Source organism: Cladophialophora yegresii (assembly GCF_000585515.1).
Source record: "Cladophialophora yegresii CBS 114405 chromosome Unknown aczIN-supercont1.4, whole genome shotgun sequence".
NCBI classification, from domain to species: Eukaryota; Fungi; Ascomycota; class Eurotiomycetes; order Chaetothyriales; family Herpotrichiellaceae; genus Cladophialophora; species Cladophialophora yegresii.
In genome coordinates, this window is record NW_006913048.1 from 2,357,594 (window position 1) to 2,385,036 (window position 27,443).

Genomic DNA, 27,443 nt, shown 5'->3' on the forward strand with positions numbered 1-27,443 from the left:
TCAGGGGAGATTCCAACGATGTATACGGATATAATAGCGGATGAAGCAGGATGATTAACATCAGAAGAGGAAGAGGCGTGACGATGGCATGGGATCGAACCGGCACAAAGGAAAATCAGTCCCTGCTCTCATCTGCTCTACATTGGATAGCTTACATGACAGCACGACGGTCATGATCATGTTGGATGAGTAGGGCGGAAGACCGAACTAAACAAACAGGCTAGGTGGACGACTCAGGCTCCGAAAAGTTGGGACATCGGATTCCGACTGCGCTGTCACTACAGCTGGCTATGTATGGCTGTGTGGCCGTCTGTCTTTGTGTCTGTCAAAATAATGCAATCTCGGTCGATAGGCGCAACGGCTGGGCGGATACGAGGGTGGCTTGAATTGACAATCATATCTAGGCTCAGTAATGCATATGGGAGTGGGCTACCTGCTACGAACAACGGATCGGAAGTATATCTCGCATTGCCCTTCTGAAGATAGAATGTACTCCTACTCTTTACTCTTGATGATGCCGATTCTTCATGTGCACTGTATCTCGGGATGACAGTGAGCGTTGGGCAGGCTTTTCCGGTCGTATGGCTTGTATGCAAAAATCGTCTCATGATATCTTCACCAGCTCTCAAGTCCAGTTTCATTCTGAGGTCAGTTTCGCAACCAACAGGCTGGCTGTTCTCGGCTCCATCCCGGCCATTCATACTCTACAAACCACGGTACGCGCGACAAGCCGAGATAACAAGTTGTAAGTGATCGGTGAACGGTATGTCGGAGCAGTGGTGCTATTAAATATGCGAATGAGATTATTTCAGCATTTGTAAATTCATTGTCAGGTGAGTTTGAGGTGAGTGCGAACTCAGCTTCGCTAGAATGAGCAGAAAGCGCAGCCCGCTTTAGGACCAGTGATGCTCACTCATTCTCCGCTTACACGGCTCCTCCGAGGATTCACTTTCCGCTCTCTCAGTGTTCATCGCAAGACTCCGACGTGCACATTCGAAGCCCATCGTCGACAGATAGAGTTGAGCTCACCTAGTTACCTTCGTTCAGCGTCAAGGCCTCGAATTGATTGACAAAGCCTCCTGTGTATTCGCTCCTCTGCTCGGCCATGGTGTTCCTCTCCCGCTCTCTGAGCTGGCTGCCGCGCCCATCCGCGAGGACCGAGTCCTCCTCCTCAGGCAATGCCATTTGTCCTTTTCCCAGCAGATCCTCGATCTTCCAGGCAATCCTTTCAGCTCCCTGTCGTGCTCCGGCCAGGTTGGCGGCGCCGGGGCCGAGCCTCAGTGCCGCAAGACCGCCAGTCAAGAACAATGGGACACTGTTGTGCCACATCAAGTCATCGGTAAGTCTAGGCAACCCGTTGCAAGATGGAAGAGGGTATTTCTCCAGCATTTGCTTCATGCACTGCACTTTTTCAATGTTCGGAGCTGCCCCCGTTGCGTGTATGATGTGGTCAACACACAGCGGGGCATCCTCTTGTCCAGAGGACAATCTGATCGACCATGTCTGGCTCCTGCCGCACCAAATCCCGTCTTGGACACGAGTGTGAGTCACAATAGCCAGATGCCCGCTCAAAACGTGCCTTTGAAGAATCCTGTCGAACTTGGGTGTTATACTGCCTCCATTTCGAGCTCTTTTGAGCATCTCTAGGCGCTCTGTTGGAAATCAGTGACCGATACTCTCGTTTCGCGGCCAACTTACCTACCCTCATCACTATCTGCCGACCAGAAAACCGACATTTGGTGGTTGCGCACCTTTGACACCCATTCAAGGTCAACATCGAAATGCTTCAACTTGTAGCTTCCCCTGATCAGCAGCCACACCTTGGTGACGCCACGACAAATGAGTAAATCGGCAATTTGGGCGCTGGTAAGTCCACCCCCAACCACCACGACGGAGGTTGGTAGTCCGTTTTCGATCTTTCGCAGAACATGCTCCGGTAAGCAATGTTCGTCTGCGGTAGCAAAGCAGTGGCAAACGCTGCCTGGCTCCGCGCCGAGCTGGAGGTTGCTGTCAATGGGAATGAACGGCTTACAACCAGGACCGACTGCGAGGACAACGATTCGGGAGAAGATCGCTCCTTGGTCCGTGGCCAAGGTAAATCCTTCCGCACTGGTCAACCCGCCCAGATCTCCGTACTCGACGTTTTCTACTCTAGCTCGTACGACCACGCTTCGAAGGTCGTACCTGTCCACAATGTCGTCGCAAAAGTCTTCAAAGAGCGCTGCCGAGGGTGTGAAATAGTCTATACGATCCCTGTCATCGATGCGGAGGTGTTGTGTGATCCTCCTTGAGATACGTGAGCACTGGCGGTCCAATGGGACGACTTGGCCTCTTCAGATCTCACCTCTGACGTCTCTTCTTAACTCGATGTTTGCTCATTTCTTTGCCAACCACGTTGGGGATTTCTTGCAATTCGCTCGTGCGGCTGTGGAGATGCGAAAAGGCCAAGAGAGAATCTCGATCCCTTGGGTCTGGATGAAAGAATAGAGGACTCCGAAGATAGTTGATCCGCAACTTGCGGAATTTCTCTTTCCATGCTGACATCCACTCGTCAGATTGAGCATCGAGCACAATGATGGATCTGCCGGAGTGAGACCTGTCGCCTAGGTCAGAATCGGCCGCCCTTCGCTGGAATCTACGCTCGTTTTCGATCGTCTCGCGTCTATTGAACCTCCTCCAGTACCTGATATGCTCGTCGTCGGTAAAGAGTGCAGAAGGAGTGGCTTCTCGTAACCGAGCCGCCACGGCCAGCCCGCAAGGCCCTGCGCCAATAATGGCCACATCGTACACCATCGTCGAACTGAAGTTTGGAAATGCAATACAAGAGAATGTATTGTAATGGATCTGATCGGGACAGGAATGGACCTTGGAGGCCATATTGCATTTTCAACGTATATGCCGAGTCCGACTTGGTCGACGGGACTGATGGTGTCCGCCTTTGCGCCTTAAGGTCCTCAAATTCATGCATGAAGATCTCAGTCAAAGAAAACTGAGAACCTGACAAACCCATACTTGTCCTCAAAAATGAGTCGACCGGCTTACTCAACAGGAATTCCACTTCCATCTTATGTGCTCCCTTGGATGATGGACGTGGATATGAAGCGCCGAGCCAGCGTCAGGCCACTCCGAGGGACGTCACAACAGGTCGGCTTCGGTATCTGCTCAGCCTCCTCGAAAGACATGGGATTCCATGCCTGTTGGCAGGCTCAATATAGCCAACTTGGTCTTTCGAGGGTGCCTGCACTCTCAGAGCAATACGGCATGCTGCCTTCCAAGCTAGAGCTGAACCCACAGCAGTCAATGGTAGCGAAGTGTGCCAATAGTTGGAGGTCTCCGCCATCCTAGAAAGATCTTCGGGGTCGTCTTCGATTGCATAGTGACATTGTACATTGCCCATTCAACCAGTCCATTTCTTCACAAGACTCCACCACACTGCGATGTTCCTTCGGTCTTGAACGCGTCGGCACCTCTTTTCCACACAATTATGCCATTACTTGTAGCTATATTACCTCACCTGAATTCTGCTAACAGCGAGACGCCGTCTCTGTTTCTTTCTTCCCTCCTCAGATTTGTCCTCAGGTTGCTCAGTAGCCGAGTTGCTTGCACAGCTCGTGTGAAACGCTTACAGATTGACATTGAAGAAGACGGCGATTGACACGGCGCTATGTATAGGCGTCCCTGAAGCTATACAGGATGGAGCACCCCAGGATGGAGGGTAAGCGTAAAGGCGGTCGAGGCGAGTGCACAGCTGATAATGGAAGTGAGCTGTTAGAGAAGTGGCGCGGCGGAAAGGAGTCACGTGAGATTTTATCAGTGCTTAGTCATTCCTTAGTGCCAAGGCTGCAACTGACCGCATTGAGCAGTGAACGCGTTCATTGCAACTTTTTGTATACGCGACCTTCAGCAAGATCGAGCACGGCTCACACCACTTCGTCTGCGTGCAGTTGAGTCGGAAAAGATGTCATCGCTCTTTGGCCCGCCGGCCTCTGCTGCAGGTACCTCAGGGTCAGGCGGTCTTTTTGGCGGCCTAAACCTGAATCCCACGACGGACGCCCAGGGAAAGCGCAAGTCCATCTTTGAGCCGTCGACTTCGCAAAATACTCAAGCCGCCCAATTCGCAGGGCTCAGCGCCACCACAAGCGCTGCACCTTCTGGTGGGTTCTTCGCTACCCAGAATACAGCTCCTGCTCCTGCTCCGTTCTCCCTTCCCACCACTACAAGCACTACTGTCCAGTCCGGAGGTCTGTTCGGTACAGCCCCATCGACAGCTCAGCAGCCTGCCGCGACCCTTTCTGCTTTCGGCGCTCAGAGCACCCAGCAGCCGGCGACTTCCTCCCTCTTCGGTGGCACGACCGGCCCAAATACGGCGGCTCCTGCTGGCTCGCAACCAGCACCTGGTCCTACACAGAATACCGGAGATGCTGCCTACTTCAGCACTTTGCTCGAACGCCAGAAGAAGAAGCCAAAGTTGACGGCGCAGCACAATGGTCGTCATGAGTTGCCAAGCCTTAGTATGGATCTGGGCGACCTGGCCAGACGTGCGCAGGAGATCAGACACCGCGGAACAAAGCAGCCTGAGCCGCTGTCAGAGAGTCGCGCTCATTACCTGCTGGCAGGCTCCGGCGTTGCGCCCGGTCAGGCTTACAAGGACTTCTCGGCTTTGGGGCCTGACGATGGGGCACCAGTGTCACGGGCTACCGCACAATCCTTTGCCGATGAGTCTACTGCCTATCTGAGGGATCTCCGAGTCAAGGGGCGTGACGCCATGCTGCGAGAAAGCATGGACCGTATCTATCGGGAAGTCGACAGCTTCATTGAAGAGAGCTTGGGTGTCGACTTTGAGGAACAAAAGGTCAGAATTATGGAACATTTTGGCCTTGTGCCACCGGAGGATGGATCAACTCCGGCAGGTGGGAGACAAGCCTCAGGTGGCTTTGGCAAAACTACGAAACGGGGCAAGCATGGAGAATCCGATTTAACACGTTCCGCGAGAAGCGTGTTTGGTCGGTCGGCACTGGAGAAGTCCATCATTGGCATCGCGGGATCGGGAGCCGGTTCAGCGTCCTTTTTTAGGAGTGAAGGTGCTCCTCCCACGCCAGCAGGATTACCAAGATCTAGCTCACAGGTTTTGCGCGAGCTCAGAAACAAGGAAAAGATATTCATTGAGAAAGTGGCAGAACTCAGTAACGCTCGAGTGAAACACGAAGCATACCCTTTGCTACGAAGATTTGCCGAAACCGAAGAGCAAAATAAAGCTGATAGCCCCCGTCAACTCGTGGACGCCTACCAGGCTCTCTGCGAGATCACCAAAGAAGGCTCGGCAGAACTCAAGGAACGACAATTTGCCGATGCATATTTGGACGACTCGTCCTCGACGCCGGCAATGCTGAAGTTGAAGAAACAGGTCTTGGATGGTTCTAGAACATACCTAGAACGAGCATTCTTCAGGGAGATAAAAACCAAGGTCGAGCAGAATCCACGGGAGGCAGCGCTGGGTGGGCAGCCCACTGTCACCAACATTGTAAGAGCTTACATCCGACTGCGTGTGATACGACGGGACCTGGCTCCTGATGGGACAGAGCTCCAACAACTGAACGGCGAGAACGGCGACTACTGCTGGGTCCTCATATTCTACCTCCTGAGATGCGGCTTTGTTCAAGAAGCAGCGGATTATGTCCAAAATGATCCTGCCTTCCAATCAATTGAGCGACGGTTCGTTTCGTATCTGACGGCCTATGCAAAGGACCGGGACCGTCGGTTGGGACGCAAACTGCAAGATATGATCGACAACGAGTATCAAAACCGGACGAAAGCCAGCCCCAAGAACCAGGTTGATCCTTACAGAATAGCCTGCTATAAAGTGATCGGTCGATGTGACATTGGTTCAAGACACCTGGACGTTGTTGGTCAAGGTGTGGAGGATTGGCTCTGGCTACAGTTCAACCTTGCTCGAGAAACGGAGAGGCTCGAGGAGATTTCTGGGGAAGTCTTTGGGCTCGACCAAATCTGCGAAACAGTGACGGAGATCGGGCAAAAGCATTTCCAGAAAAGCCAGGTCGAGGGATCGAACGGATACGGCACCTTCTTCTTGATGCAAGTCCTTGCGGGCATGTTTGAACAAGCAGTCGACTACCTGCACAGCTTCAATGCTTTGAGCGCCGTCCATTTTGCCATTGCTCTATCGTACTACGGATTGCTGAGGGTGTCAGACTTCTCAGTGGCTGGCAATGAGCTGCGTAGGTCCCTGCATTTGATACCCGAACCCATGCTAATCCATGATGCAGTGACCTTCTCGACAACTCAGCAGCCAATGATCAACTTTGTGCCACTCGTCGCGTACCATACAGGAACATTCAGAACAGCACTCCCCGCCTCTGCTGTCGACTACCTCTCCTTGATATGCCTCAATTCCGACCTGCAGCCTCCCAGCTTCGGCCAGGTACACACCAATGCCTGCCACGAGTGTCTCCGTGAACTCTGTCTGGAGACGCGAGAATTCGCGAAATTGCTGGGCGACATCCGCAGCGATGGAACTCGGTTACCTGGTGCCATCGAGTTACGAGCCAAGCTGATTCACCTCGACAGTAGGGAAGAATTCTTGAGTTCCATCACCAGGCAGTCCGCAGCAATCGCCGACCAGCGCGGGCAAATTGCGGATGCGGTATTGCTGTACCATCTATGTGAAGACTACGACAACGTTATCAGTGTGCTGAACCGAGCACTGGCGGACGCCGTGACAATGGACTTGGGACAAGCAGCAATGCAGCTACAGCCACTGAAACCTCGAAACTCTAATGGCAAGAGCCCTGGGTCAAGCATCACCGAAGGAGGAGAACCTCAGTCTTCGCTGTCACTCACGCAATCAACATCGTCCCCGTTGGAGCTGGCCAAGAGGATGGTTGACCTGTACAACCAGAACGCGGCCTACTTCAACAAGATCTCCAGCTCGAACAGAGAGATTGTTGCGGCCCTACTGCGATTGCTGGTCATCCGAGGACACATGGAAGCCAATCCACCACGCTACATGACAGCACTTGAAGAACTGAATGAGCTGGGCTTGTTTCCCTTACAGGCGAAGGGCTCCATTCCTATCATCCGGGCTGCTGCCACAGCCTTTGGGGCACTTCCCCAAATTGTCGCGCGGTGTGCGGGGGTCAGTGTGGTCTGGGCGGTGCGCGCGATCGGCGGCGAAAGAGACAGGATCAACCGCGAAGGCAGATGGGAGGCAGGCTTTGGTGGAGATGCGAACGAAGTCAAAGAACAGCTGGGCAACATGGCTAAGGATCTCATGGTGTTTGCTGGGCTTGTGAAGTACAAGCTGCCCGGGCGAGTTTACGACATGTTGACTCGGGCTGGAGCCGACGTTGGTGGGTTCTGAAAATAGCAGGGAGGAAGGGCAACGCGACTAGAGACGTCTTGGAAGGCACAAGACCACATTGGACTACTCGTATCTCGTACTGGCATTTCATCAAAGCGAAGCATGGCTATATGGCCGATGTCGGTGACTGCCTGTAGACAAGGGCCCACCCTCGACAAGACAGTCAGAGTCAGCCCGCCGTGGTCAGGTGCTCGCCTGGTGGTGACGTGATAGGCACTCAGGGGGAACGCGTTGGCTAATCTTATCAGATATGATCGCCTAAGTGGCTGTACAGGTGCCCGCGGCCGCCAATAAGCCTCGCGCCACCAGCTCCATCCCGCGCCTAAACGGGGTTTCCTGTGTCACTCGCGCCGAGTGCCCATCAACTCACGTTGAGACGTTCTCCCATGCGCCATTTCCCTCCACGTTTTTTGCAGGCCAGCCAACGCTGTCGTGACTGTGCGGGCTCAGTCATGATCTGATCTGCCTGATCTGCCATGCCATGGTCACTAGGCTGGCTCACGCTAAGGCTCCAAGTACCTCTTACCACGCCCCCTCTATCGGGGCCGATCTCGAGCTCTCTGCTCTCTCATCCTCCTCCGCTCAGTGCTGCGCACAGCAAGATGCTGGTGCATCAGCTGAATCCGTGTCCCAAACCGAGTCGGGCACCCCTGTCCAACATCGAACACCGCACTACCCAACTGCCGCTCCCACGGTAACACCTCCCTTCCACTCGAGAAGAAGCCAGACGAGCCGAGGGCTGGCCTCTCGCCTCTGGCATACCATCATGTCCCGCAGCCTTCTTCTGATCCGCTCCTCGCCCGCGCTGGGCACTGGCTCATACGGCACCGTCCCGTTGCTAAACGAAAGGTCCGAGTCGGACGTGGATTCGGAAGATGAGCTCTCACACGGCCATACCATTTCCAAGAAGAGTCGGGGGAAGCGAATCCAGTCTACCGGTGACCTAGAGAATGAGCCTGGACACTTCCAAGATTCACGCCGCCAGCAACAGCATCAGCATCAGCGTAGCTCAAAATGGGCTCGGCGGAGGTCGTCCTCCAGCGCAAGTGAGGTAGGGATGGGCCTGGACGCCAAAGCCTCCTTCGCACCTCCCATCGCTGGACATAAAGCCGAGTCATCCAACGCGAGCACACGGACAGGAAGTGGCTCAGAGGTCGAGCAAGAATACGTCCCTGGTGGCGACGATCCTCCCGACAACTCGCCTTATCCAGAAGTTCGAGCTTCGGTCCCAGCCACGGACAACACGGCACTCTCCATAAGCACACCGCGAATGTGGATTTTGTCCCTGTTGTTTGCGATAGCTGGCTCCGCCACAAATCTGTTTTTCTCCTTGAGATACCCAAGCGTCGCCATCACACCGGTCATCGCTCTTGTACTAGTTCATCCTCTTGGGAAGCTTTGGGACTTCCTCTTCAAGCGCGGAGACGACCAGGAACAGTTCTTTGTCGAGGGGTCGTTGCAGAGAGAGGACCCACGATTCGGGGACAGTCGGCTGCGCAGACTCAGGCTGTGGTTGGCTCAAGGGCAATGGAACGAGAAAGAACATGCCTGCGTCTACATCAGCAGCAACGTCTCTTTTGGATTCGCCTTTGCCACCGATGTCATTGTCGAGCAGCACAAGTTCTACAAGCAGGACGTTCCGATCCTCTACCAGCTACTATTGACTATCTCCACTCAAATCCTTGGGTACGCGTTTGCCGGCTTGACGCGGCGATTCTTGGTGCGCCCTGCAGCTATGATTTGGCCTGGCACTTTGATGTCGACGGCCATGTTCACTACCATGCACAAGGACGAGAACAAGCCGGCCAACGGCTGGACGGTCTCCCGCTATAAATTCTTCCTGTATGTCTGGGGCGCAGCCTTCCTATGGTATTTCTTCCCGGGCCTCATCATGCCTGCATTGAGCTATTTCAATGTCATCACCTGGTTCGCACCGAAGAACGTAGTTGTCGCCAATCTGTTTGGCGTGGCATCCGGGCTGGGGCTCTTCCCCCTGACGTTCGACTGGGCCCAAATTGCCTACATCGGGTCACCGCTATTGACACCCTGGTGGGCTGCAGCCAACGTTGTCGGCGGGCTGGTGCTAGTGATGTGGATCATTGCTCCCATCCTATACTACAAGAACGTCCTTTTCTCTGCCTACCTCCCGATCCTGTCATCGGCCGTGTTCGATAACACCGGCAAACCATACGAAGTCAGCAAAATTCTCACACCGGATTTTCTGTTCGACAAGGTAGCGTACGACAATTATTCCAAGGTCTACCTTCCCATCACATATGTGCTCTCTTATGGAGTCCAGTTCGCGGCGCTGTCGGCGCTGATCACACACACGACTTGCTGGCATGGTCGAGACATATGGCGCCAATCCCAGCAAGCCTTCCAAGAGAGACAGGAGAAGAACAACTTGGGCTACCAAGCCATTCCGTCCTTGAACGGCCAGAATGGCCATGACGAAATCCACAGAGTCGACAGCCAGACCATCAAAGCGGGAGGAGAAGATGTGCACAATCGCCTCATGAGACGATACCAGGATGTCCCCATGATGTGGTATGCCTTGACGTTCGTGACGATGCTAGCCGTTGGCATCTTCGTGGTTGAATACTACCCCGTTCACCTCCCTTGGTACGGACTCCTCATGGCTCTGGGGATCACGACCGTCCTCTTCATACCGGTCGGCATTGTCATGGCCATCACCAACCAACACAGCAGCCTGTACCTCATCTGCCAACTGATCTGTGGGGTTGTCTTCCCCGGTCGCCCCGTCGCAAACATGGTCTTCGTGACGTACTGCTACATCTCTTCCGCGCAGGGGATCAAATTCTCCTCGGACCTCAAACTCGGCCACTACATGAAGATCCCACCAAAGCTCCTCTTCAAGGTCCAGATGGTCGCCACGCTCGTCTCGAGTCTCGTGCAGATCACCGTCCTGAACTGGATGTTCACCAACATCCCCGGCATCTGCACGCCCCAAGCCATCAACGGCTTTAATTGCCCTATTGCCCGCGTGCATTTCAACGGCAGCATCCTGTGGGGAGTCGTTGGCCCACAACGATTCTTCGGTCCAGGGGCCCTCTATCGTCCCCTCGTCTGGGCATTCCTGATCGGTTTCATCGCACCGATCCTGATCTGGCTCCTCAGCCGCAACAAGAAGAAATCCGTGTTCCGCAAAATCAACCTCCCCGTGCTCTTCGGGTCGTTGTCGTGGATCCCGCCGGCCACGGGTCTGAACTTCTCCATCTGGGCCGTCGTGTGCTTTGTCTTCAATTCCTTTCTGCGCAGACGCGCGCCCGGCTGGTGGGGGAAATATACCATGACCATGTCCGCGGCGTTGGATTCCGGGCTGGCGTTTTCATTGCTGATCGTCTTCTTTGGATTCGTGTACCCGGGGTGGACCGAGGGGTTCTCGTGGTGGGGCACCGAGGTGTATAAACGGGGTTGTGACTGGCAGGCTTGCGCCTGGTTCAAATTGGGGCCGGGAGAACGGTTCGGCGGGTGAACTTGGATACGAATGGTAGGAAACGGAAAGAAACGGCCAGGGATAGAACGCATTGCGTTGCGTTGCATTGCATTGCATACGGGTTCACTCATGATGGATGGCCCAGTTAGAACATAGTAGCATGGAATGATCAATGAGACATGACTAGCTAGTGAGCGAGCGAGCGAGCGAGTCTATATACGGATAAAAGTAGCGGACGTGCGTAGAACGCATTGCAGTGAGTTCGCATGGGACGGTTAATTGTGACTAGGACAACGACCATGATTGGTTGGCCACATTAACGTTCTGCACCCGCAAAATCAAGCTGGAAGATCTGTGTCTGTCAATGTACCGTCTTGCCATCCAGGACGGAGTACGGAGTCCTCGTGCCCCAGCCAGCCAGCAAACTCGGGTTCTGATTATATTAACCAGAAAATCAACCCGACAAGTGAACTGCTCTCGGCGCCACACCCCGAGAACCCCCCGGAAATTGAACTCCGGCCAGCCTAGTCCGTTCGTTCGTTCGTTCGTTTGTTCATGGTCCGCCGCATCTTCGGAGCTACTGTACGGAGTATGTCGGGAGATCGATGTCGACAGATCACAGACCATACACTGCATTGGATACTTGACCGCGGCCACATTTGTTAGCGTCCCTGGCAACGAAGACGACGATGCCGACGCCGACGCCGACGCTGACACTGACGCTGGCGCTGACGCCGCGGGGTGAAAGCTGCTACTATATACATGTCACCCTGTATCTATGTAGACGGCATTCAACCGGCGAGGGCGAGGGCGAGAACGAGAACGAGAGCGCCTACAACCCTCAGACATTCAAACTTGGACTGTCCTCCGCACCTATTGCTCCGTAAAAGCGTCTTCTCAAGGGCCGTGCCTCACACTTAAGCGACTGGTAGATTGGGGTTATGTAAGGAAATGAGATACGTACACACAAGGCCCTAGAACTGGTCTGTCACGTCCATAATATCTTCGCGCAACCTGAATTAAAATATATTGAAGCTGTACGTGGGCCTGCCTGTCATGGTGCTTTGAATCCTGCATATCTGATTCCGTGCGGTTATATCGCTTGATTGGTTTCCGTGTTCGGTCTGTTGATTCTGAGCGAGTTCCGATCCAAGCTGAATGCAAATTGGGTCCAAGCTGAGTGCGACTTCGAATCCAAGCTGAGTGCGAATTGGTATCCAGGCCGAGGGGTGCCGAGTAGAAGTTCGAATCCGGTCTGGCTCCGAGTGCCTCGCGAGTGGGTTCGGGACGGGACGAGACGGGAGGACGCGGCACGGCACGGACGGAGTACAGAGGAATTTGCGAACTGCATAGCTCGTACTTATAGAGTATGAGCACTCCGTACGGCGTGCTGTGTAGATGTACCCTTTGTTGCCGGGATGCGGTGTCTGAAATAATCTTCTCTCATGAGCTAAGACCGCGCGGTTGCAGTGATGGGTGAAGAGCCACGTTCGACATGCTTCATAGACATGCTTCAGAGCATCGAAGTCCAGTTCCGGAGGTAGTTCGTAGAATGTACTGTGCACTTTTGCCGTGCCGAGTGAAATGTATCATGATTTCGACTTCGTATGGAACCATCCTCCGTCACGGAGGCCCTGTGAGATCGACCTAATTCTTCCTCTTGTGCTTCTTTCCGCGATGGGGCTGGTCAATCCCTTTTCTTTTCCTGGGGGACTGTCGTTCTGTGGTTATGCTTGTCCTTGGCCGAGCGGAACTCGAGCCAAGTGGCTTGGTATGCGTGTCCTCGCCTGCGCCCTCGTCCAGTGCACTGTTATTGTCGTTGCCGGCATGTCCAGCTCGCCCTGCTTCGCACAAGGCTGCTAGCAATCGTTGACGGTCTGGCTCCGTGAACCTTACTGCCTCGACCACGTCCCGCAACAAAAGAACCCCCTGTCTTGGGATCACCCTTCACAATTCTATTCAACTTGGACAGCATGTCAGCTGGGCAAGAAATGTCCACCTTATTTTCGATCATGATCCCAATAATGTCGACGACATATGATGACGCAACCGCATCACTGGGGAACAATTTCAGGCTACTAAGACACACATCGCGCAGATATTCCCAGCAGATAGACCTAGGGTAGTTGGGATCTACACCGGCTTGCAGGACAATTCGCACCATTTCTGGGTTCGGGCCTCGCGGAAATGGCGGCTTCAAGGCGCTCTCGAGAAGGGCTTGACCTGAAATTCCCTTTACCTTGTCCCTAGTCAGATGCTCTACTACAAAACCTGTCAAGTTGTACCCAATGGCAATGCTGATCGAACGGTCCACACTGGTGTCGAGACTATCCACCAAGCGCTTCATCTCGCGGAGTAGGAAGTGAGAATCTGAACTCGAGCAGTGGTGTAGGAGCTCCAACGTCGGTTCTAGCTGTCTCATGATGATATTCATTGTGGGAGGCTCCAGATCCTTTGAGCAGCCGATTGCTCTCAACACGAGGTCCGTTTGATCAGCGAGGAATCTCGTGTCCTGGGACCTGATGGACGTACTATAATCCGAATGGCGGGAAGGGGGTCCGGCACAGGTGGCGTGGATAGCACGCACCCTAGCTATTAGTGCGCTGCATAGAAAGCGTCGCGCTTGAAAGGGACCGTCTGTGCATTGCTGCAAAACACCTTGGGCATCGTCGGTGAGTAAGTAGTCCATTAGAGACCGGTGCAGAAAATCCACCTTCGCGCAGAAGACATTCATGAACCTTGGACCCAACTCTCCTTCTTCCCGCATTGCCCATGATATCTCTCTATCTGTGGTGAGATCCAGCAGACCCATGCAGCGACTGTTGAGTCGCCTCTTCCCGAGATCGATGCGATACTCCAAGGCATCCAAATCGTCAAGATTCAGCTCAGTCAAGTCCCAGCTTGGTCTCATTGCGAAATCTGGGTCTCCCACTTCGAGGAATGTCAATTCCAACAGTCCACGTGGCCACTCTACGTCGGAGTTTTGCCGACAGAAGAGAGCTGTTTGTAGAAATGCGGAGGCTTCACTGCGATACGCCGGATCGATAGAAGAGATGATCCGCTTGAAGAACCCATCAAGGTCCGCCGGCATCGATACCACTTTCCTCTCCAGAGTGCGAATGGTCTCTCCGTCTCGAAACCCTCGCATGAGCTCTTGAACAACAAGACGGACCCACAGGAAGACTCCATTGGCTTTGTCGACAATCATTTGAATCAGTCTCTCCCCTTGGCCACTGTTATGGAGATAGGAGCTCTGATGGCGCATGCTGTGCGAGAGCGACTGTCTCACATATTTCTCAATGTCCATCCTAGTGAAAAGGTGGAGCTGAATTTGAGGAAGGCCGTAGAAGGAGTCGGCAAAGATGTTCCAGGGCCTACTGGACAAACACACCTTTATGGAGCCAAGTTGAGGCAACCTGTGGAGGAAATCTAGCATGTCGTGACGATCGTCGTCTGTGCCGTCTAGTTCGTCCAAACCATCAGCTAGGATAAGAATCTTCCTCGTAGTAGCGATCCTTTGTAAGCAAGCTACTATCGTCGTCTTCAGTTCTGGCGTTGACCACTGTAGCTCAGGCTCCGTGGCACACGCAGTCAGCCACCTCTCCTCGCTGACAATAGTCTCGATCAGCCACTGATGATTCCAAAGTAGTTGATGTAATAGCGCCTGCAGGAGACCTTGAAAGGACCTTTGTAATCCTCGCCCGGGGTTCCAGAGGAAATATCGACAGATGAAAAGACCATACCCTGATAACCAGTTGGTACAAGAAGCAGGCTTCAGATGATCATCCAGATACCGCATGAGTGTCGACTTGCCTGATCCTGGCTTTCCGGAGATCCAAAAGAGGCCGTGATCTGGCGCAGGTGCAGCCAACCATGAGTGGAAATCACTAAGACCGTTGTCTGTCGTATCGCATGGCGCCAGGATCCAACCATAGGTGCCTTCATGAGCCTCGCGAATCCGGCCCTGCCTTGAAACCATGTCGCAGAATGACAAGCTCATGCATATGCGCTGCTGAGCAACTTGGGCTCGCTGTTTGTCACTTGTCGTTCTGATGGCTTCTTGCTCCAGCATGATGGACTCAATCCCTAAAGATAGCCTTGACAGTGTATCCGCATGCGAGGCTTGGAATCGGGCGAACTGATTCTCGTATGTAGAGTCCTGGAGCTTTAAATGATCCATCTGCTGTAGCACCGCTGCGATGTCGCTGTGCAGCTTGTTTGAGGCATCGTCCACGGCAAGCTGCATGTTCTGCTCGAATCGGTTTGAAGCTGCCAGCAACGCCGTCTGCGATGCACTCGACGCTTGTGTAGAACTTCGGGTACTTAGCAACAGACCGAACGAAGGACAGGGGCCATATTTACTGCATGTAGAACAAGAATGCTACAATGAGATTTGACCTTGCCTGAGAAACACCGTTCTGCAACGCCTGGACTTCTTCTTGATGCCATCTCGACCGAACGGCAGACCAAAAAGCTGCTGTCCATGATGGGTTGCCTTGTGACGCCGCGGTCTTCGGCCGTAGCTTCTGCAGGAATTCTATGAATTTTTGAGACAGTCGGAGGCTCTCGGCATTGCACTCTGCCAGCCTGGCATATAGTGAGCATGCCTGAGAAGGAGGTGGCACAACTGTCCTGCCTAAGTCATTGCTGAGATTGTTCAGCTGCTGAGCAATCGCGTCCAGGTCATGTATCTCAGTTGTGCTCTCCCGACGTGGGCGGTGCAGACTTCCAGCCTTGGCCACAATTTTGGCTCCATACTCCACGGCTTGTAGAATGTTGCAGGCCAACGCAAATGCACCGATTGCTTCAAGCACCATATTTGATTCAGCGAAGAGAAGATCGCTCCGTCAACTGACCGGACAGCATTCGTGGAATTTGAAAGACGAAGTAAACAAGGAGGTTTGCAGATGAGGCTGATATTTTCTGTGGTCACAGCCAAGGGCCACTTCCGCGAAGTTGGATGTTACACAAGGCAGCCTAACAGCTATCTGGACTCGTGGCATCGCTTGGGCTTGGAGTTGTGAGGCTGGAATCTGTATGCGAGAGCAACAACGCCTTGGAGTCTGCCACATGTTAGGTTGCAAGGTTGTCCGCGCAATTCATTGACCAGGCAGAGACGTACGGCACCAGTAGGAGTGCGGAGTCGGGCGCAACTGCGCCACCCAGAAGGCGTCCTGTGTGCGAAGACAAGAACGATGACTGGTGGAAAGTGACTGCGGATCCAGGCTTTGGTGGCGTGGCAGTGCCTGCCTGGCCGCAAAGGAAAAGCCTCAATCTTCATACAGTGAGGGAACTTTCACATCAGGGGCTTCCCATACCCCAGCGCTTGGACCATCGATGATCTATCGGCCATCATGCGATGTTCGACTCCCTGGCGTGCCACCCTCGGAAGGCAGGACGGACAAATCCAGGAGCGAGACCTTTTGAAAGGACCTGGTGTCATCGTGTGAAACGTATGTTGGCCCTTCAAACGTCCAGAAGGCTAGACATGTACACCGTGCGAAGTGCATGCATGCACGGATTCCGCTTGCGTTGGCCTCCAACCTTTCTTTTGTGTTTCATGCACCAGCTACATACGCTCGCATGTCTCTGTCGGGCTCGAGAAACATTCTGTCTTGAGGCCGAGGTCGTCCATCACCCTTGACAACTCTTCCGGGCTTCTGACCTGATGCGACAATCACCATAGGTACCACACTCAACACAGCTCGTCTACCTATCTCTCCTTTCTCCGTCCTTTCGTGAAGCGTTTCTCTCTCCCCACCACTTCTTCATATGCTCAACGTCGTAGCCCATCTCGATCAACTTCCACTCGTCACTAACAAACCAGTCTTCTTCTGTGCCCTTGCTATCAGCATCACCCAGTGCACTGCGTTCTGACTTCTGGCTGTCCACCTTCAGGGGATACCTATTCAATATCACATCCTCTCGACTTCTAACCCGGTTCATGACAAGACCTTTGAACAAAGCAGGCGTCCCCACTTCGGGTAGAAATGCTAGAGCATCCACAAATACGGCGACAGTAAGCCCCGAAACTCGATTGGAGATGCTCGGATCGTGAATCTTGAGATGGCGCTTTGGCGGGAAGGGCGTGTTAGGTCGGTGGATTATGGACGGGGAGACCCAGGATATGAGGACAAAGAGGGGCGGGCAGGAGTAGGATTTTTGGGTGGGGACCGCAAGAAGGGATGCTAAGGTGGTCGCTGAACGCTTCAGACCTTGTGGCAAGTGAGGTGAGTCTTGGGGGAAAGGGAGAAATTGGGTTTGTTCTTGAGGAGCAGAAAGCTTTGGCGGGCTGCCCGGCAGTACGGACTCAGCAGCAATATCCTCCGACAGTACGACAGTATCTCCCTGAAAATGCCCTTGGCTCTTGGACTCTTCAACTTGAAACGTTCTTCGTATGGGTGAAAATGGTGCAATGAAGCGCTCCTGGGTAGCGACTTGGCTATGCTCATCAAGCATCGCAAGTCGACTTGTTGGCTTCTTCTCCATAGCCGGGCTTGACTGGATTTGACGCAAAGCTTCACGGCGTCTGTCAACCTGTGACTGAGCGACAGTGAAGGTGTCGAATCCATCATCGTCAGATTCAGCGTCCTGTACATTCCGTGGTTTGTTCCCTGTGAAAGAAGATTGCCGGGCATCTCGAGGTGCCGATCTGCGGTCGTGCTTTCTCGGCCAGCTTCGGTATTCAGCCGGCAGTGCTTGTTGATCCACTCGAGATGGATACTTGGTCGACATTTTGTCATCTGCATCGGCCTGCCTTAAGGATCCGCCCTCCTCGAGTCCAAGATCGTCTCCGTTGTCTACATGTGTGAAGCCGTGCCCAAGTCTGGGTAGTGCACAATCATAAACACGAAGGTAGACCACGCGACCTCGACCATTCAACCGTGGGGCGCTTCGGACTTCGAACCTCTCGATTGTGAGAATATCCCCTGTTTGTAGATGCAGAAGCTCTCCACGTGCGTGTAGATCCCTCGCGAGGACGGCTTGGAGTTGAAGGTGGTCGTCGGAGAGGGCAAGGTGTACAGACTTCGGACGAGTGCGAGGTGGTTTATGTCCTTGGGAGCAAAGACACGTTTTATTGCTTGTAGTCTGAGACTCGTTGGCCCAGACACCGTTGTCGTCCGGGTGAGCTCCCTCCAAGCGACTGAGTTCTTGCAACTTTTGTTCCTGCTCTTGGAGACCGTCGACGGCGTTTCCACGACTACCCGTAGGCGCTTTCCCGAATACGTGCTCCACTCGAAGGACAAGCGAGGGAGGATGCACGCAAGTGCGAAGGAGATCTGCCAGGCATGGTTTCAAGGGGGTCCTGGCAGGAGTGCTCATGCTCGAGCTTATCCTGCATCGTGGCAGCAGCTACCATATTGTCTGCTGAGGCGCAGGTGAGGCTCAGGTGAGTTTGGAGTGAATGACTGACTGACTCGACGCGCTACGCGTCAAGGGAAGGAACGCGAGAATAGCGCCAAATTAGTCAGCCTTTCTCCGCACGTTCAAACCACCTTCTCGTCTCTCGCTGTGTCAACGACGACCAGCTTGTGATATTACCACTCCCGTCGGATTCCCCCATCTCTGTGATCGGTGCAGCCTACGAGCGTATCGTCGCTCCCGTAACGGCTTGAAGATGACCTCTCGCCCAATTCAGCATTCTCCTTCAACCTCGGCTTACCGACAGGAGATGGAAATCCAGGTTCGTAAGGCTAACACGTGCATGACCAGCGAGGTACAACAAGCGACCGGTAACTATCGTTGATTTGTGCTGGTTTGGGGACATGTGAAGATGTGGGGTTCGCGAGGCTGGGCCGACCACCTCGTGTCTGGGGTAAGAGTCCAGCTGGAGAAGATCCCCTCACCTGTGAGTCTCCTTAACAAGCAGAGCTATTCCGGAGAGCTCGTGTACGGCTCCTCTCTTCGAAACAGCGTTCGCGAGCTGGATCGGCTGGAAGTCAACCAAGACAAGTGTCGATCAACAAGCACTACTTACTCCCCTACGTCCTACAGAAACAGTGCCCAATACCCAGTCGTCTTGAAGTACCTTCAGCAATGGCGCAAACCGAGGTCTATAGACCAGCTTTTACGGATCCGCCAGGGACGAATGTCGCCGGCATACCAACTGCCAAACTCAAACTGTCCTCCCCCGACGTGTCTTATGGCTTGACGTACCAGGAGGCGTGCGCGAAGCACGTGCAACACACTTACAATGCCTCGCGAGTCTACATCATTGCGTCCGGGACGCTCTCACGGCAAACCGACAGGGTCAAGACACTGATCGAGGCCATAGGCCAGGACAAGGTTGTGGGCTGTACGCAGGGCATGACACCGCACACGCCATACTCGGAGATCTTGCAGATCACCGCTGACGCCAGAGAGGCGAGAGCCGACTGTCTTGTGACACTAGGCGCCGGAAGCATCACGGATGGGGCGAAGATGGTTGCCTTTGTCAGCTCCAGCATCCCGTCTATGCAGGCCGTGCTGCTAATCCTGATGGCAGTGCCTTGCGAATGATATCAAAACGCGAGAAGAGCTCGTCAGGTATTCCGCAGAGAGCAAAGACGTGCCCACGGTGGTTCACGAGCCAACAGTACCTTTGATAGCTATCCCTACGAGTCTTTCAGGCGGCGAGGTACTCCCCTGTGACACCGTGTGTATCACTTCAGACACTGACTACATCTAGTACTTCAGCCTCAGTGGTGGCACTGACGATGTGACCAAGCACAAGGTGCCTTATCTCCATTCTGGTATGGGCGTCAATCTCGTGATCTTGGACCCGGAGCTTTGCACGACCACTCCGCCATACCACTGGCTCAGCACCGGCGTCAGGAGTCTCGACCACTGCGTGGAGGCACTATGCTCGCTGCACGGCACAGACAAGTCCGACCGAAATGCAGAAGAAGGATTGAAGCTCCTAGTCCCTTCCCTGCTCAAATGCAAGGAAGATCCTCAGGACCTCGGAGCGCGCCATAAATGCCAGATGGCCGTCATGCTTGCGATGGACAATATTCGCGCCGGGATACCGATGGGTGGAAGCCATGCCATCGGCCATCAACTGGGTCCCTTAGGCGTGGCTCATGGGGTCACTAGCTGCATCCTGTGCCCAGCTGTGATGAAGTACAACATGAAGCACGCGAATGGCAACCCGCAGATCATCAAGCGGCAGCAAAGAGCGAGAGGCATATTGTGGTCCGATCCAGAAGTGGCCAAGCTGTTGAAGAGCAAGGGACTTCAGGAAGACACCTCCGACCTAGGTGATCTCCTAGACGTCGTGATCCGTGCGCTAGGCCTACCGAGGACGGTGACGGAGCTCGGGATCAAGAGGGACGTATTTCCCAGCCTAGCCAAGAGATCACTCGCAGATATCTGGTCCCCAACGAATCCCGTTCCTCTGGTCAGAGCTGAACAGGTGCAGGAGATTCTTGAGGCTGTTGTGTGACGAGCGGATGCACAAAGGCGTACCGTTTCGTAGCTCCTGGGGCATCTCAAGCGGTTAGGCCTATTTCTTCACACGGCGGCCTTTTTTAAGGCCATCAAGGATAACGGAACTTGCGGGATTGGTGTGGCTCCTGCTCCCACCCTTCAGCGGATCCTCCGAAGGATCATAGCTACCTATAGTATCAATAGCTCGTCATCTTTACGTGACAGGCATATTCATCTACAGCACGTATCTTGATTGATCATCACGCGGCTCGGTAAATTGTAGGACGGCTCGTGAACGAGGCAACGCCGGCGTCCAAGTCGAACAGCATCTTCCCCGGCCAGCTATGATTACCTAGGAGCTTGACATACTCCATCCTCAGCTCATGGTTATGGAGCTACTAATGAATTCCAAGGTGCATTCGACGTGGTTTAGGGAAGCCGAATGTGGATGGGCGGTGGGGCGCATAGGGGTCGCAGCCTCGCAATCAGGCCCCTTTGCCTGCCGCTTACCATACCTCCTGGGTGTCTCTCTAGCCCTTCTTTCGCTTACTAACTCCGTTGGGGGCCAGGCCTGCCTACATGACTTTGCACAAAGTAGTATTCCAGACGGGTACCTTTGATGGGCGTCCAGCGGCCAAGAAAGGGCGGGCTATCCATGTCTCAAATAGACTGAATATATATCCCTACGAGTCCACATGTCATTTTGGGTGGTTCGGGAGCCTGCAAAGGGGGCCAAATACAACCCGCACGACTGGGCGGCCACGTTTCTCCGCTTCCGTGCCTACTGTGCCTGCTGATATCGAGGTACCAACTCGTCTTTGTTCCACTTGAACTTACTTCCCGGGTGGTCATGCAACAGCGAGGCTGTGCCAAAGAACTGCTCCCGCGCAGTAAGACCCTGCTTCTCGACTCCCTCCCGGAAGATCCCCCGCTTGCGCAGCTCGGGAAGCAGGAATTCAATGATATCTTCGAAGGATCCAGGGTTAACCACATGAGACAGATTGAAGCCGTCCACGTCGGCGATCTCAACCCATCGCTCGAGCTCGTCAGCAACAGTAGTCGGCGAGCCTACAATCTTGGCATTCATCCCCCCTAGGATCAAGTACTCGGCAATCCGATTCTTGTTCCACTTGAGGTTCTCGCTCCCAGGCACCGTGTCAGCCCAGCCGTTGACGATCGACTGAATCATGGGCACCTTGACGAACCGGAAGTCTTCCTCGTCTGAGTAGATCGAGAGATCCACGCCTGTCCAGCCGCCAAAGAGCGCGAGAGCGCCTTCGCGGTTTCCGTACGACATGAACTCGTCCTGTTTCTGCCGCGCAGCCTCGTCCGTCTCTGCGATTATCACGCACATGGACGCGATGACTTTGACGTGGTAGGGGTCTCGACCGGCCTCACGTGCGAGCTGCCGAATCGCCGCCACCGAGGGTTTGAGCTTCTCTGCCAGTTGTGCCCCTGCGAAGATCACCTCGGCGTGCTTCGCGCCGAATGCGCGCCCGCTCTTCGAGGTCCCTGCTTGGAAGAGGAAGGGTGTGCGTTGCGGAGACGGCTCGCAGATGTGAGGGCCGGGGACGCGGAAATGGGTGCCCTGATGGTTGATGTCTCGGACGCGCTCCCCGACCGCGTACACGCCCGTGTCGAAGTCGGCAACCACGGCGTCTTCGCGCCAACTGCCTTCCCACAGTTTGTACAGCACTTCCATGTATTCCTCTGCTATAGCGTATCGGGCGTCATGTTCGACTTGTTGGTCCAGGCCGAAATTACGGGCCGCGCTATCGAGCTATCGAGGGCGTTAGAGTCTCACGGCGCCCAGACTTGCGGAGCATGGCTGACGTCCCACATCCCTTGGAGACTGGCAGGTGCTAAGGACAACAAACATACATAGGAGGTCACGATGTTCCATGCCACGCGTCCGTTGCTCAAATGATCCACCGTCGAAAATCTGCGTGCCAGAGAGTATGGCGGCTCGTAGGTCGTGCTGGCCGTGATGCCGAAGGCGAGATTCTTCGTCACGGCGGCCATGGCTGGCACCAAGTACAGCGGGTCGTTGACGGGAAATTGAGCGCCTGATCCCAGCGCAGGGCCGGTGTTGGCCGGACCTTTGTAGACTGGTGTCCTGTTAGAGAGTGTCCATCTTTGATGTTTGAGCTGACTGGGACCAGATGGTAATGGATGGCCACAACGTTCTCACCGACGTCACAGTAGGATCTTGAACAGAAGACCTTGGCTCAAACCTGCAATCATTTTCAGAAGACCTACCGTCGTACGCGCCGAGGACATCGGCCAGGAACAAGGCATGAAATCCAGCGTCGTCAAGAATGCGGGCGAGATCCGTCCAGAACGACAGCTTCTTGTAGTTGTACGTCTGGTTCCGGGAATGTCGCCAGAGTCCAGGCGAGAGGTGGCCAGGAGTGTTCATGGCAAACGCATTGAGGATGAGTTTCTTCTGGCCCGGCGCGCCTCCCTCCCCTGCCACCCCTGCCTCCCCGTTTCGCGTTGCGCCATTCGTCTTGGCATTTGCCGCGTCCGTCGTCGACATCGGGATCTCGTCGTATTTCCTTCTCCAAGCTGTCCTCGTCTATCTCTTCTCGATGCCTTGCCGTGCACAGAACCTCAACATAATTAAGGCTTGCTTCGTGCCAAGTCAGAGAGTTCCCTCCGACGTACCACCCCGCCGTCCTTCCATGCCGACAGAGCCATAGCCGCAGGCGTAGGTACCAGAATGTGGGATCGCGCCATCGCGCTTAGGAGCACGCAATCCGATAGAATGTCGCGCCAGTATGAATCGTGCTCGCCGGCGTCAATCCAGTTGAATATTTGGCAACGTGCTTCGAGCAGAGCTGCGGACTTGTCCGAGTACAGCGGCAGACGTGGACAATGTTGTGACCGCGGTGGGCAAGCACGACATACTCCAACGCTACAGTAGGTGCAAAGCAATGTGAAGCGAGAGTCCACTTCTTCCTCCACTGGTAACTAAGGACAGGTAGATACCCGTTTGAGATATGCGTCGAGATGGTCGAGTCTTTACAAGGACAGTTACAATCCGTTTCAGCTCACACCGATACAGTACCCGTGGGACGACTTGACCTAATGGCTGGTTGATTTTGTCGACTTGATGAGTCGTGCCAGACAATGTGCTGCGTCTGGGCTCAGAAATACCATTCTGAAGCCCTTGTCTGTGGGTTGACACACATCTCGACCCTGGCTGGCACTGAAGCGAGCCACCATTCCAACAGACGCCAGCCAGCTATGGGGTTCACTCGATTCTTGCGATTCTTGACGACCGGGAGTCCAGGCAAAGATGCTGACTTCCAGGTTATGGTTCGAGAGATCGAAAAGCCGTCGTCGGCATCGTCTTCGTCCTCCTCGACCATATCCACGCATCAGCGTGCGTTAATCCTCTACGCGCCCAGACAGCCATACGAGGAGATACCAGACCACCCTACCCCGTCGCTTCTGAATAGCCGAGAAATGCTCGTCCGAAACAAGATCATCGGCCTCAATCCCATAGACTGGAAAGCACCGTAAGGATATACTCTCCTTGGTCCTTTTCATGGGCCTCCTAGAGAACTGACTCTCTCAGGGACTTCAACTTTGGCATCCCCGAACTACCCTACGTCTCTGGCCGCGAGCTCGTGGGGCAGGTGGCCATCAGTCCGAGACACAGGTCGCGCTTCCAGCCCGGCGACTGGGTCATTGTCATCTCCACCGACTACAGAGACCTGCGCAAAGCCGCGTACCAGCAGTGCGTGGTCGCCACCGACTTCAATGCCTGTCGCCTACCACCCAACGTATCCCCTGAAGCAGGGTCTGCGCTAGGCGTGGCCTTTGTGGCGGCAGCTCTCTGCCTCGGGATCTGCGCAGGCCTCGATTTCTCCAAACTGGCGAATGGTCCGGACCTGCTCTCGATAGTCCGGCGGTTGGACCCTCAGCGACTGCCCCGGGACGTCAAGCCGGAGTGCCTAGAGGGTATCAACGTGCGTGAACGGGCGAAGCCAGGCGACTGGGTGGCTATCTGGGGCGGTTCCTCCACCAGTGCCTTTATGCTGAACCAGATCGCTAGGCTACTGGGATTACGGACGATCAGTGTCCTCGACCACGGCAAGCACGCGTTGAATTTGACGTCCAATCCGCAGATCAGGCCCGATGTCATTGTCGACAATCACAATCCTGAGCGAGCCATCGAGATTGTCAGGTCAGTCACGAACAATAGTCTTCGATTCGCGGTCGATACGGTGGGGAGGGAAACTGCGGCGCACTTGATGCAATGCCTAAGGCAAGGGTCGTCGTCGTCGTCGTCGTCGTCGTCGTCACTTGCAGGCTCGATACCGAGGCCAGACGCCGGATCTCCACACTCAACGCTGGGGACAGATGCTGCACTTCCAGCTTCGATCCCGAGTACGGATGCCGCACTTCCAAGTGCCCACCTCGTGGGTCTGACCGGGCTGCCGAAAACAAAATCCTCCTCCGATATCACGTTCCACACGATGCCGATCAAAGTGTTCCATGAGGTTCCAGAGGTGGGCGAGGCGCTCATGCTGTGGCTCGAGCGGCTACTGAGCCAAGGGCTTGTGGTGCCACCGTCGATTCTGGGCGTCCGAGAAGGGTTCGGAGCCATCAACGGGGCGTTGGATTCCATGAGAAGAGGCGAAATCAGCGGCGGAAGACTCGTGGTCAAAGTTGACTGAAGGGTCCAAGCGCCTTAGCCTCCGAACATTTCCCCCTAGACATGGTCCGGAGTTAGGCACAACCACAAAAGCGTTCTTCGAACTAGACATTATAGACAGTACTCCGTAGAGTGTGGTGTACTACACTATACGATATTTGCACTCAGCGACATTCAACTACGTACTTGTTCATTCCCACCACTGCTCATGCAGTTCCCTCAGGTCGACAGTCCCCTCTAGTTTCAGGTATGCCGTCATATCCTCGGCCCCGTCCTTTTCCTTTCTCGTCCACCCGTTCCCAAACCAGCCGACGAGCCGGTTCCCACTCGCATGCAAATACGCGTATTCCCAGTCCTCCCAGCGCGGCTCCTTACGGACCAGCGTGACGTGACCCGCGCTGCCGGGCCAGATGCCGTGGATGCGCCCGCCGGGCTTCCCACCATTTGCCCACGAACTGCAATTGTCCGTCAGCACGGTCGTGGCGAAGAATGCGTCGGCGTAGGCGACGAAGTCATCGGCCGCCCGCCGCGAAGGCCACATGGCCTTGATGCCCTGTGACGACACTTTCCGCAGGAGCTTGGCGTAGTACGTCAGCTGGACCTCCACGCTGTGGGGCACCGTGCCGGAGGGCCCTGCGCCGTGCGGCCCGTGGATGAAGAGGAAGTTGGGCACGTCCGGCACGGCGAGCCCGAGATACGTATACGGCCAGCCGTAATGGGTGGCGGCCTCCACCGTCGCCATTGTGTGGCCTCTTTCCCGCGAAATCGGCCTCCACGCCTCCACGAGGTCCACGCCCCGAGCACGCACGCGGAAGGGGGGGACGAAATCGACGGCCCCGCCCGTGGCGCACAAGATGGCGTCCACGGCGCGGTGGTCGCCCGTGGTGGTCTCGATCCCCGTGGCCGTGAAGCGCCGGATCGGATCCTGGATCAGCGTCACGTTGTCCTGCGCCAGGGCTTCGAGGTACCCCGGGCCCGGCGTCAGTCGGCGGCAGTTGGGACTGAAGTCCGGGACCAGACGGTCCAGCAGCTCGGGCTTGCGCACCAGTCTCTCGCCCATGATCTGGATGAACCGCGCGCGCATGTCCTCGTTGTCCTTGGATCCGCGGAACGTCGACCCGAACCGCCGCCAGTACTTGTCCTCCAGCTCCTTGCGGAAGCGGAGGTATGTTTCGGGGTCGTCGCGGAACTGGCGCCGCTGGTCCTCCGAGATCCATTGCGGGGCGAAAGTCCGTTCGTCGCCCGCCCACGACCCGGCAATCCACGTCCTGCTGCGCGCGTAGTGGTCGATGTGCGCCGCCAGGGGCTGCACGTTGGGCAGCACTTGGATCCCGCTGGCGCCGTTGCCGATGATGGCGATGCGCTTGCCGGTCGGGTCGAACGACGGGTCCCAGTTCGAGGTGTGTCGGAGGTGGCCCTTGTAGTCGGACAGCCCGGGGTAGGAGGGCAGGCGCCAGTCGTTGAACCGGCCGATCGCGGAGAGGACAAAGTCTGCAGTCTCTGTGAACGGGGCGCCCGTCGTGCGATCCACGCCCGTGATCGTCCACTGGCCATCCGTGTCCGACCAGTGCGTGTCCTCGACGCGGCGGCCCAACTTGACGTACTTGTACACGTCGTACTTGCGGGCCTGCGCCTGCCAGTAGTCGCGGATTTCGTGGCCCTCGGCGAACTGCTGCGACCATTGCGTGTAGGGGGTGAAGGTCGACTGGTAGACGTGCGACGGTATGTCGCATCGGACTCCCGGGTAGATGTTTTCTAGCCAGGTGCCGCCCTGTTGTGCTGGCGATCAGCCCGGGTCCCGAAGCGCCTATCGGCCTATAGGCCTCGCCTTGTTACTTACCACATCGTCGTTTTTCTCGAGGATTGTCAATTGGATTTTCGGCACCTTCGCTGGGAGCAAGATCCCGGCTAGAATTCCTGAGAGCCCAGCCCCGATAACCACGACTCTCAAACTTCTCAAATCGTCGATATGCTGGTCGGGAAGCGTCAGGCCCGAGATGGGGTACCGTTCATGGAGCACGTTGGCAGGCCGCGTCGTTGTCTGTGCCGTTGTAGGTGTCTGTGCATGTACCTGAGCCTCGCCTGCTGCCCCTGCCATCGTCTCTGTCGAAGCAGATGCGCAGTGTTTCAGTCTTTGTGCCGCTTGAAATGGACCAGGCTCGGCGCTCCCATTGCCACTGGCTTTCGTGCTTGGCTGTGAAGGCTCTGGGCCATCAATGGAGGCCGACGGCTTAGCCATGACAAAGAGAGCTCTGCTGTCGTATCGTTCGACCTTCTGTCCCGGGATCGCGGACATAAGAATACCAACCCAGATGGAAGGTAAGTACACTCACAATCGCTCGTGTCGCAGGCCACTTGGTCTAACCTCCACTCGAGTGTGCGGTGTCTGCACCACATGCCTGTGCGTCTGTGTGTGCCAAGGGTATACATGTCCATGATCAAACTAGTGCGGCCATCCATCACGAATGGAATCCACAAACTGACACCATTGCCGAACACGCAAGATCCGGAGTTCAACGACGCTCCCGTCGTAC

The 27,443-nt window shown here is 55.1% G+C and overlaps 9 protein-coding genes across 9 annotated transcripts; 4 read left to right on the forward strand and 5 right to left on the reverse strand.

Annotated features, from left to right (window-relative positions):
- Nucleotides 1–1,029: 1,029 nt before the first annotated feature.
- On the reverse strand, nucleotides 1,030–2,793 carry A1O7_06191 (uncharacterized protein; the record flags this gene model as incomplete). Its single annotated transcript, XM_007760194.1, has 3 exons — nucleotides 1,030–1,652; nucleotides 1,703–2,286; nucleotides 2,345–2,793. The coding sequence occupies 3 exons, from the start codon at nucleotides 2,791–2,793 to the stop codon at nucleotides 1,030–1,032; spliced, it is 1,656 nt and encodes a 551-aa protein (XP_007758384.1).
- A 1,165-nt stretch (nucleotides 2,794–3,958) lies between these two features.
- A1O7_06192 (uncharacterized protein) lies at nucleotides 3,959–7,378 on the forward strand (the record flags this gene model as incomplete). Its single annotated transcript, XM_007760195.1, has 2 exons — nucleotides 3,959–6,236; nucleotides 6,285–7,378. The coding sequence occupies 2 exons, from the start codon at nucleotides 3,959–3,961 to the stop codon at nucleotides 7,376–7,378; spliced, it is 3,372 nt and encodes a 1,123-aa protein (XP_007758385.1).
- Nucleotides 7,379–8,144: 766 nt separating this feature from the next.
- A1O7_06193 (OPT family small oligopeptide transporter) lies at nucleotides 8,145–10,874 on the forward strand (the record flags this gene model as incomplete). Its single annotated transcript, XM_007760196.1, has 1 exon — nucleotides 8,145–10,874. One exon carries the CDS (start codon nucleotides 8,145–8,147, stop codon nucleotides 10,872–10,874), a length of 2,730 nt encoding a protein of 909 aa, XP_007758386.1.
- Nucleotides 10,875–12,645: 1,771 nt separating this feature from the next.
- A1O7_06194 (uncharacterized protein) lies at nucleotides 12,646–15,081 on the reverse strand (the record flags this gene model as incomplete). Its single annotated transcript, XM_007760197.1, has 1 exon — nucleotides 12,646–15,081. The coding sequence occupies one exon, from the start codon at nucleotides 15,079–15,081 to the stop codon at nucleotides 12,646–12,648; it is 2,436 nt and encodes an 811-aa protein (XP_007758387.1).
- Nucleotides 15,082–16,544: 1,463 nt separating this feature from the next.
- Nucleotides 16,545–17,570, reverse strand: A1O7_06195 (uncharacterized protein; the record flags this gene model as incomplete). The annotated part of the gene is made up of 1 exon (XM_007760198.1): nucleotides 16,545–17,570. The coding sequence occupies one exon, from the start codon at nucleotides 17,568–17,570 to the stop codon at nucleotides 16,545–16,547; it is 1,026 nt and encodes a 341-aa protein (XP_007758388.1).
- Nucleotides 17,571–18,872: 1,302 nt separating this feature from the next.
- On the forward strand, nucleotides 18,873–20,259 carry A1O7_06196 (uncharacterized protein; the record flags this gene model as incomplete). The annotated part of the gene is made up of 3 exons (XM_007760199.1): nucleotides 18,873–19,268; nucleotides 19,321–19,452; nucleotides 19,504–20,259. The coding sequence occupies 3 exons, from the start codon at nucleotides 18,873–18,875 to the stop codon at nucleotides 20,257–20,259; spliced, it is 1,284 nt and encodes a 427-aa protein (XP_007758389.1).
- A 765-nt stretch (nucleotides 20,260–21,024) lies between these two features.
- On the reverse strand, nucleotides 21,025–22,782 carry A1O7_06197 (uncharacterized protein; the record flags this gene model as incomplete). Its single annotated transcript, XM_007760200.1, has 3 exons — nucleotides 21,025–22,023; nucleotides 22,125–22,351; nucleotides 22,503–22,782. The coding sequence occupies 3 exons, from the start codon at nucleotides 22,780–22,782 to the stop codon at nucleotides 21,025–21,027; spliced, it is 1,506 nt and encodes a 501-aa protein (XP_007758390.1).
- A 710-nt stretch (nucleotides 22,783–23,492) lies between these two features.
- On the forward strand, nucleotides 23,493–24,931 carry A1O7_06198 (uncharacterized protein; the record flags this gene model as incomplete). The annotated part of the gene is made up of 2 exons (XM_007760201.1): nucleotides 23,493–23,767; nucleotides 23,827–24,931. The coding sequence occupies 2 exons, from the start codon at nucleotides 23,493–23,495 to the stop codon at nucleotides 24,929–24,931; spliced, it is 1,380 nt and encodes a 459-aa protein (XP_007758391.1).
- Nucleotides 24,932–25,099: 168 nt separating this feature from the next.
- On the reverse strand, nucleotides 25,100–27,148 carry A1O7_06199 (uncharacterized protein; the record flags this gene model as incomplete). Its single annotated transcript, XM_007760202.1, has 2 exons — nucleotides 25,100–26,680; nucleotides 26,750–27,148. 2 exons carry the CDS (start codon nucleotides 27,146–27,148, stop codon nucleotides 25,100–25,102), a joined length of 1,980 nt encoding a protein of 659 aa, XP_007758392.1.
- Between the last annotated feature and the right edge of the window lie 295 nt (nucleotides 27,149–27,443).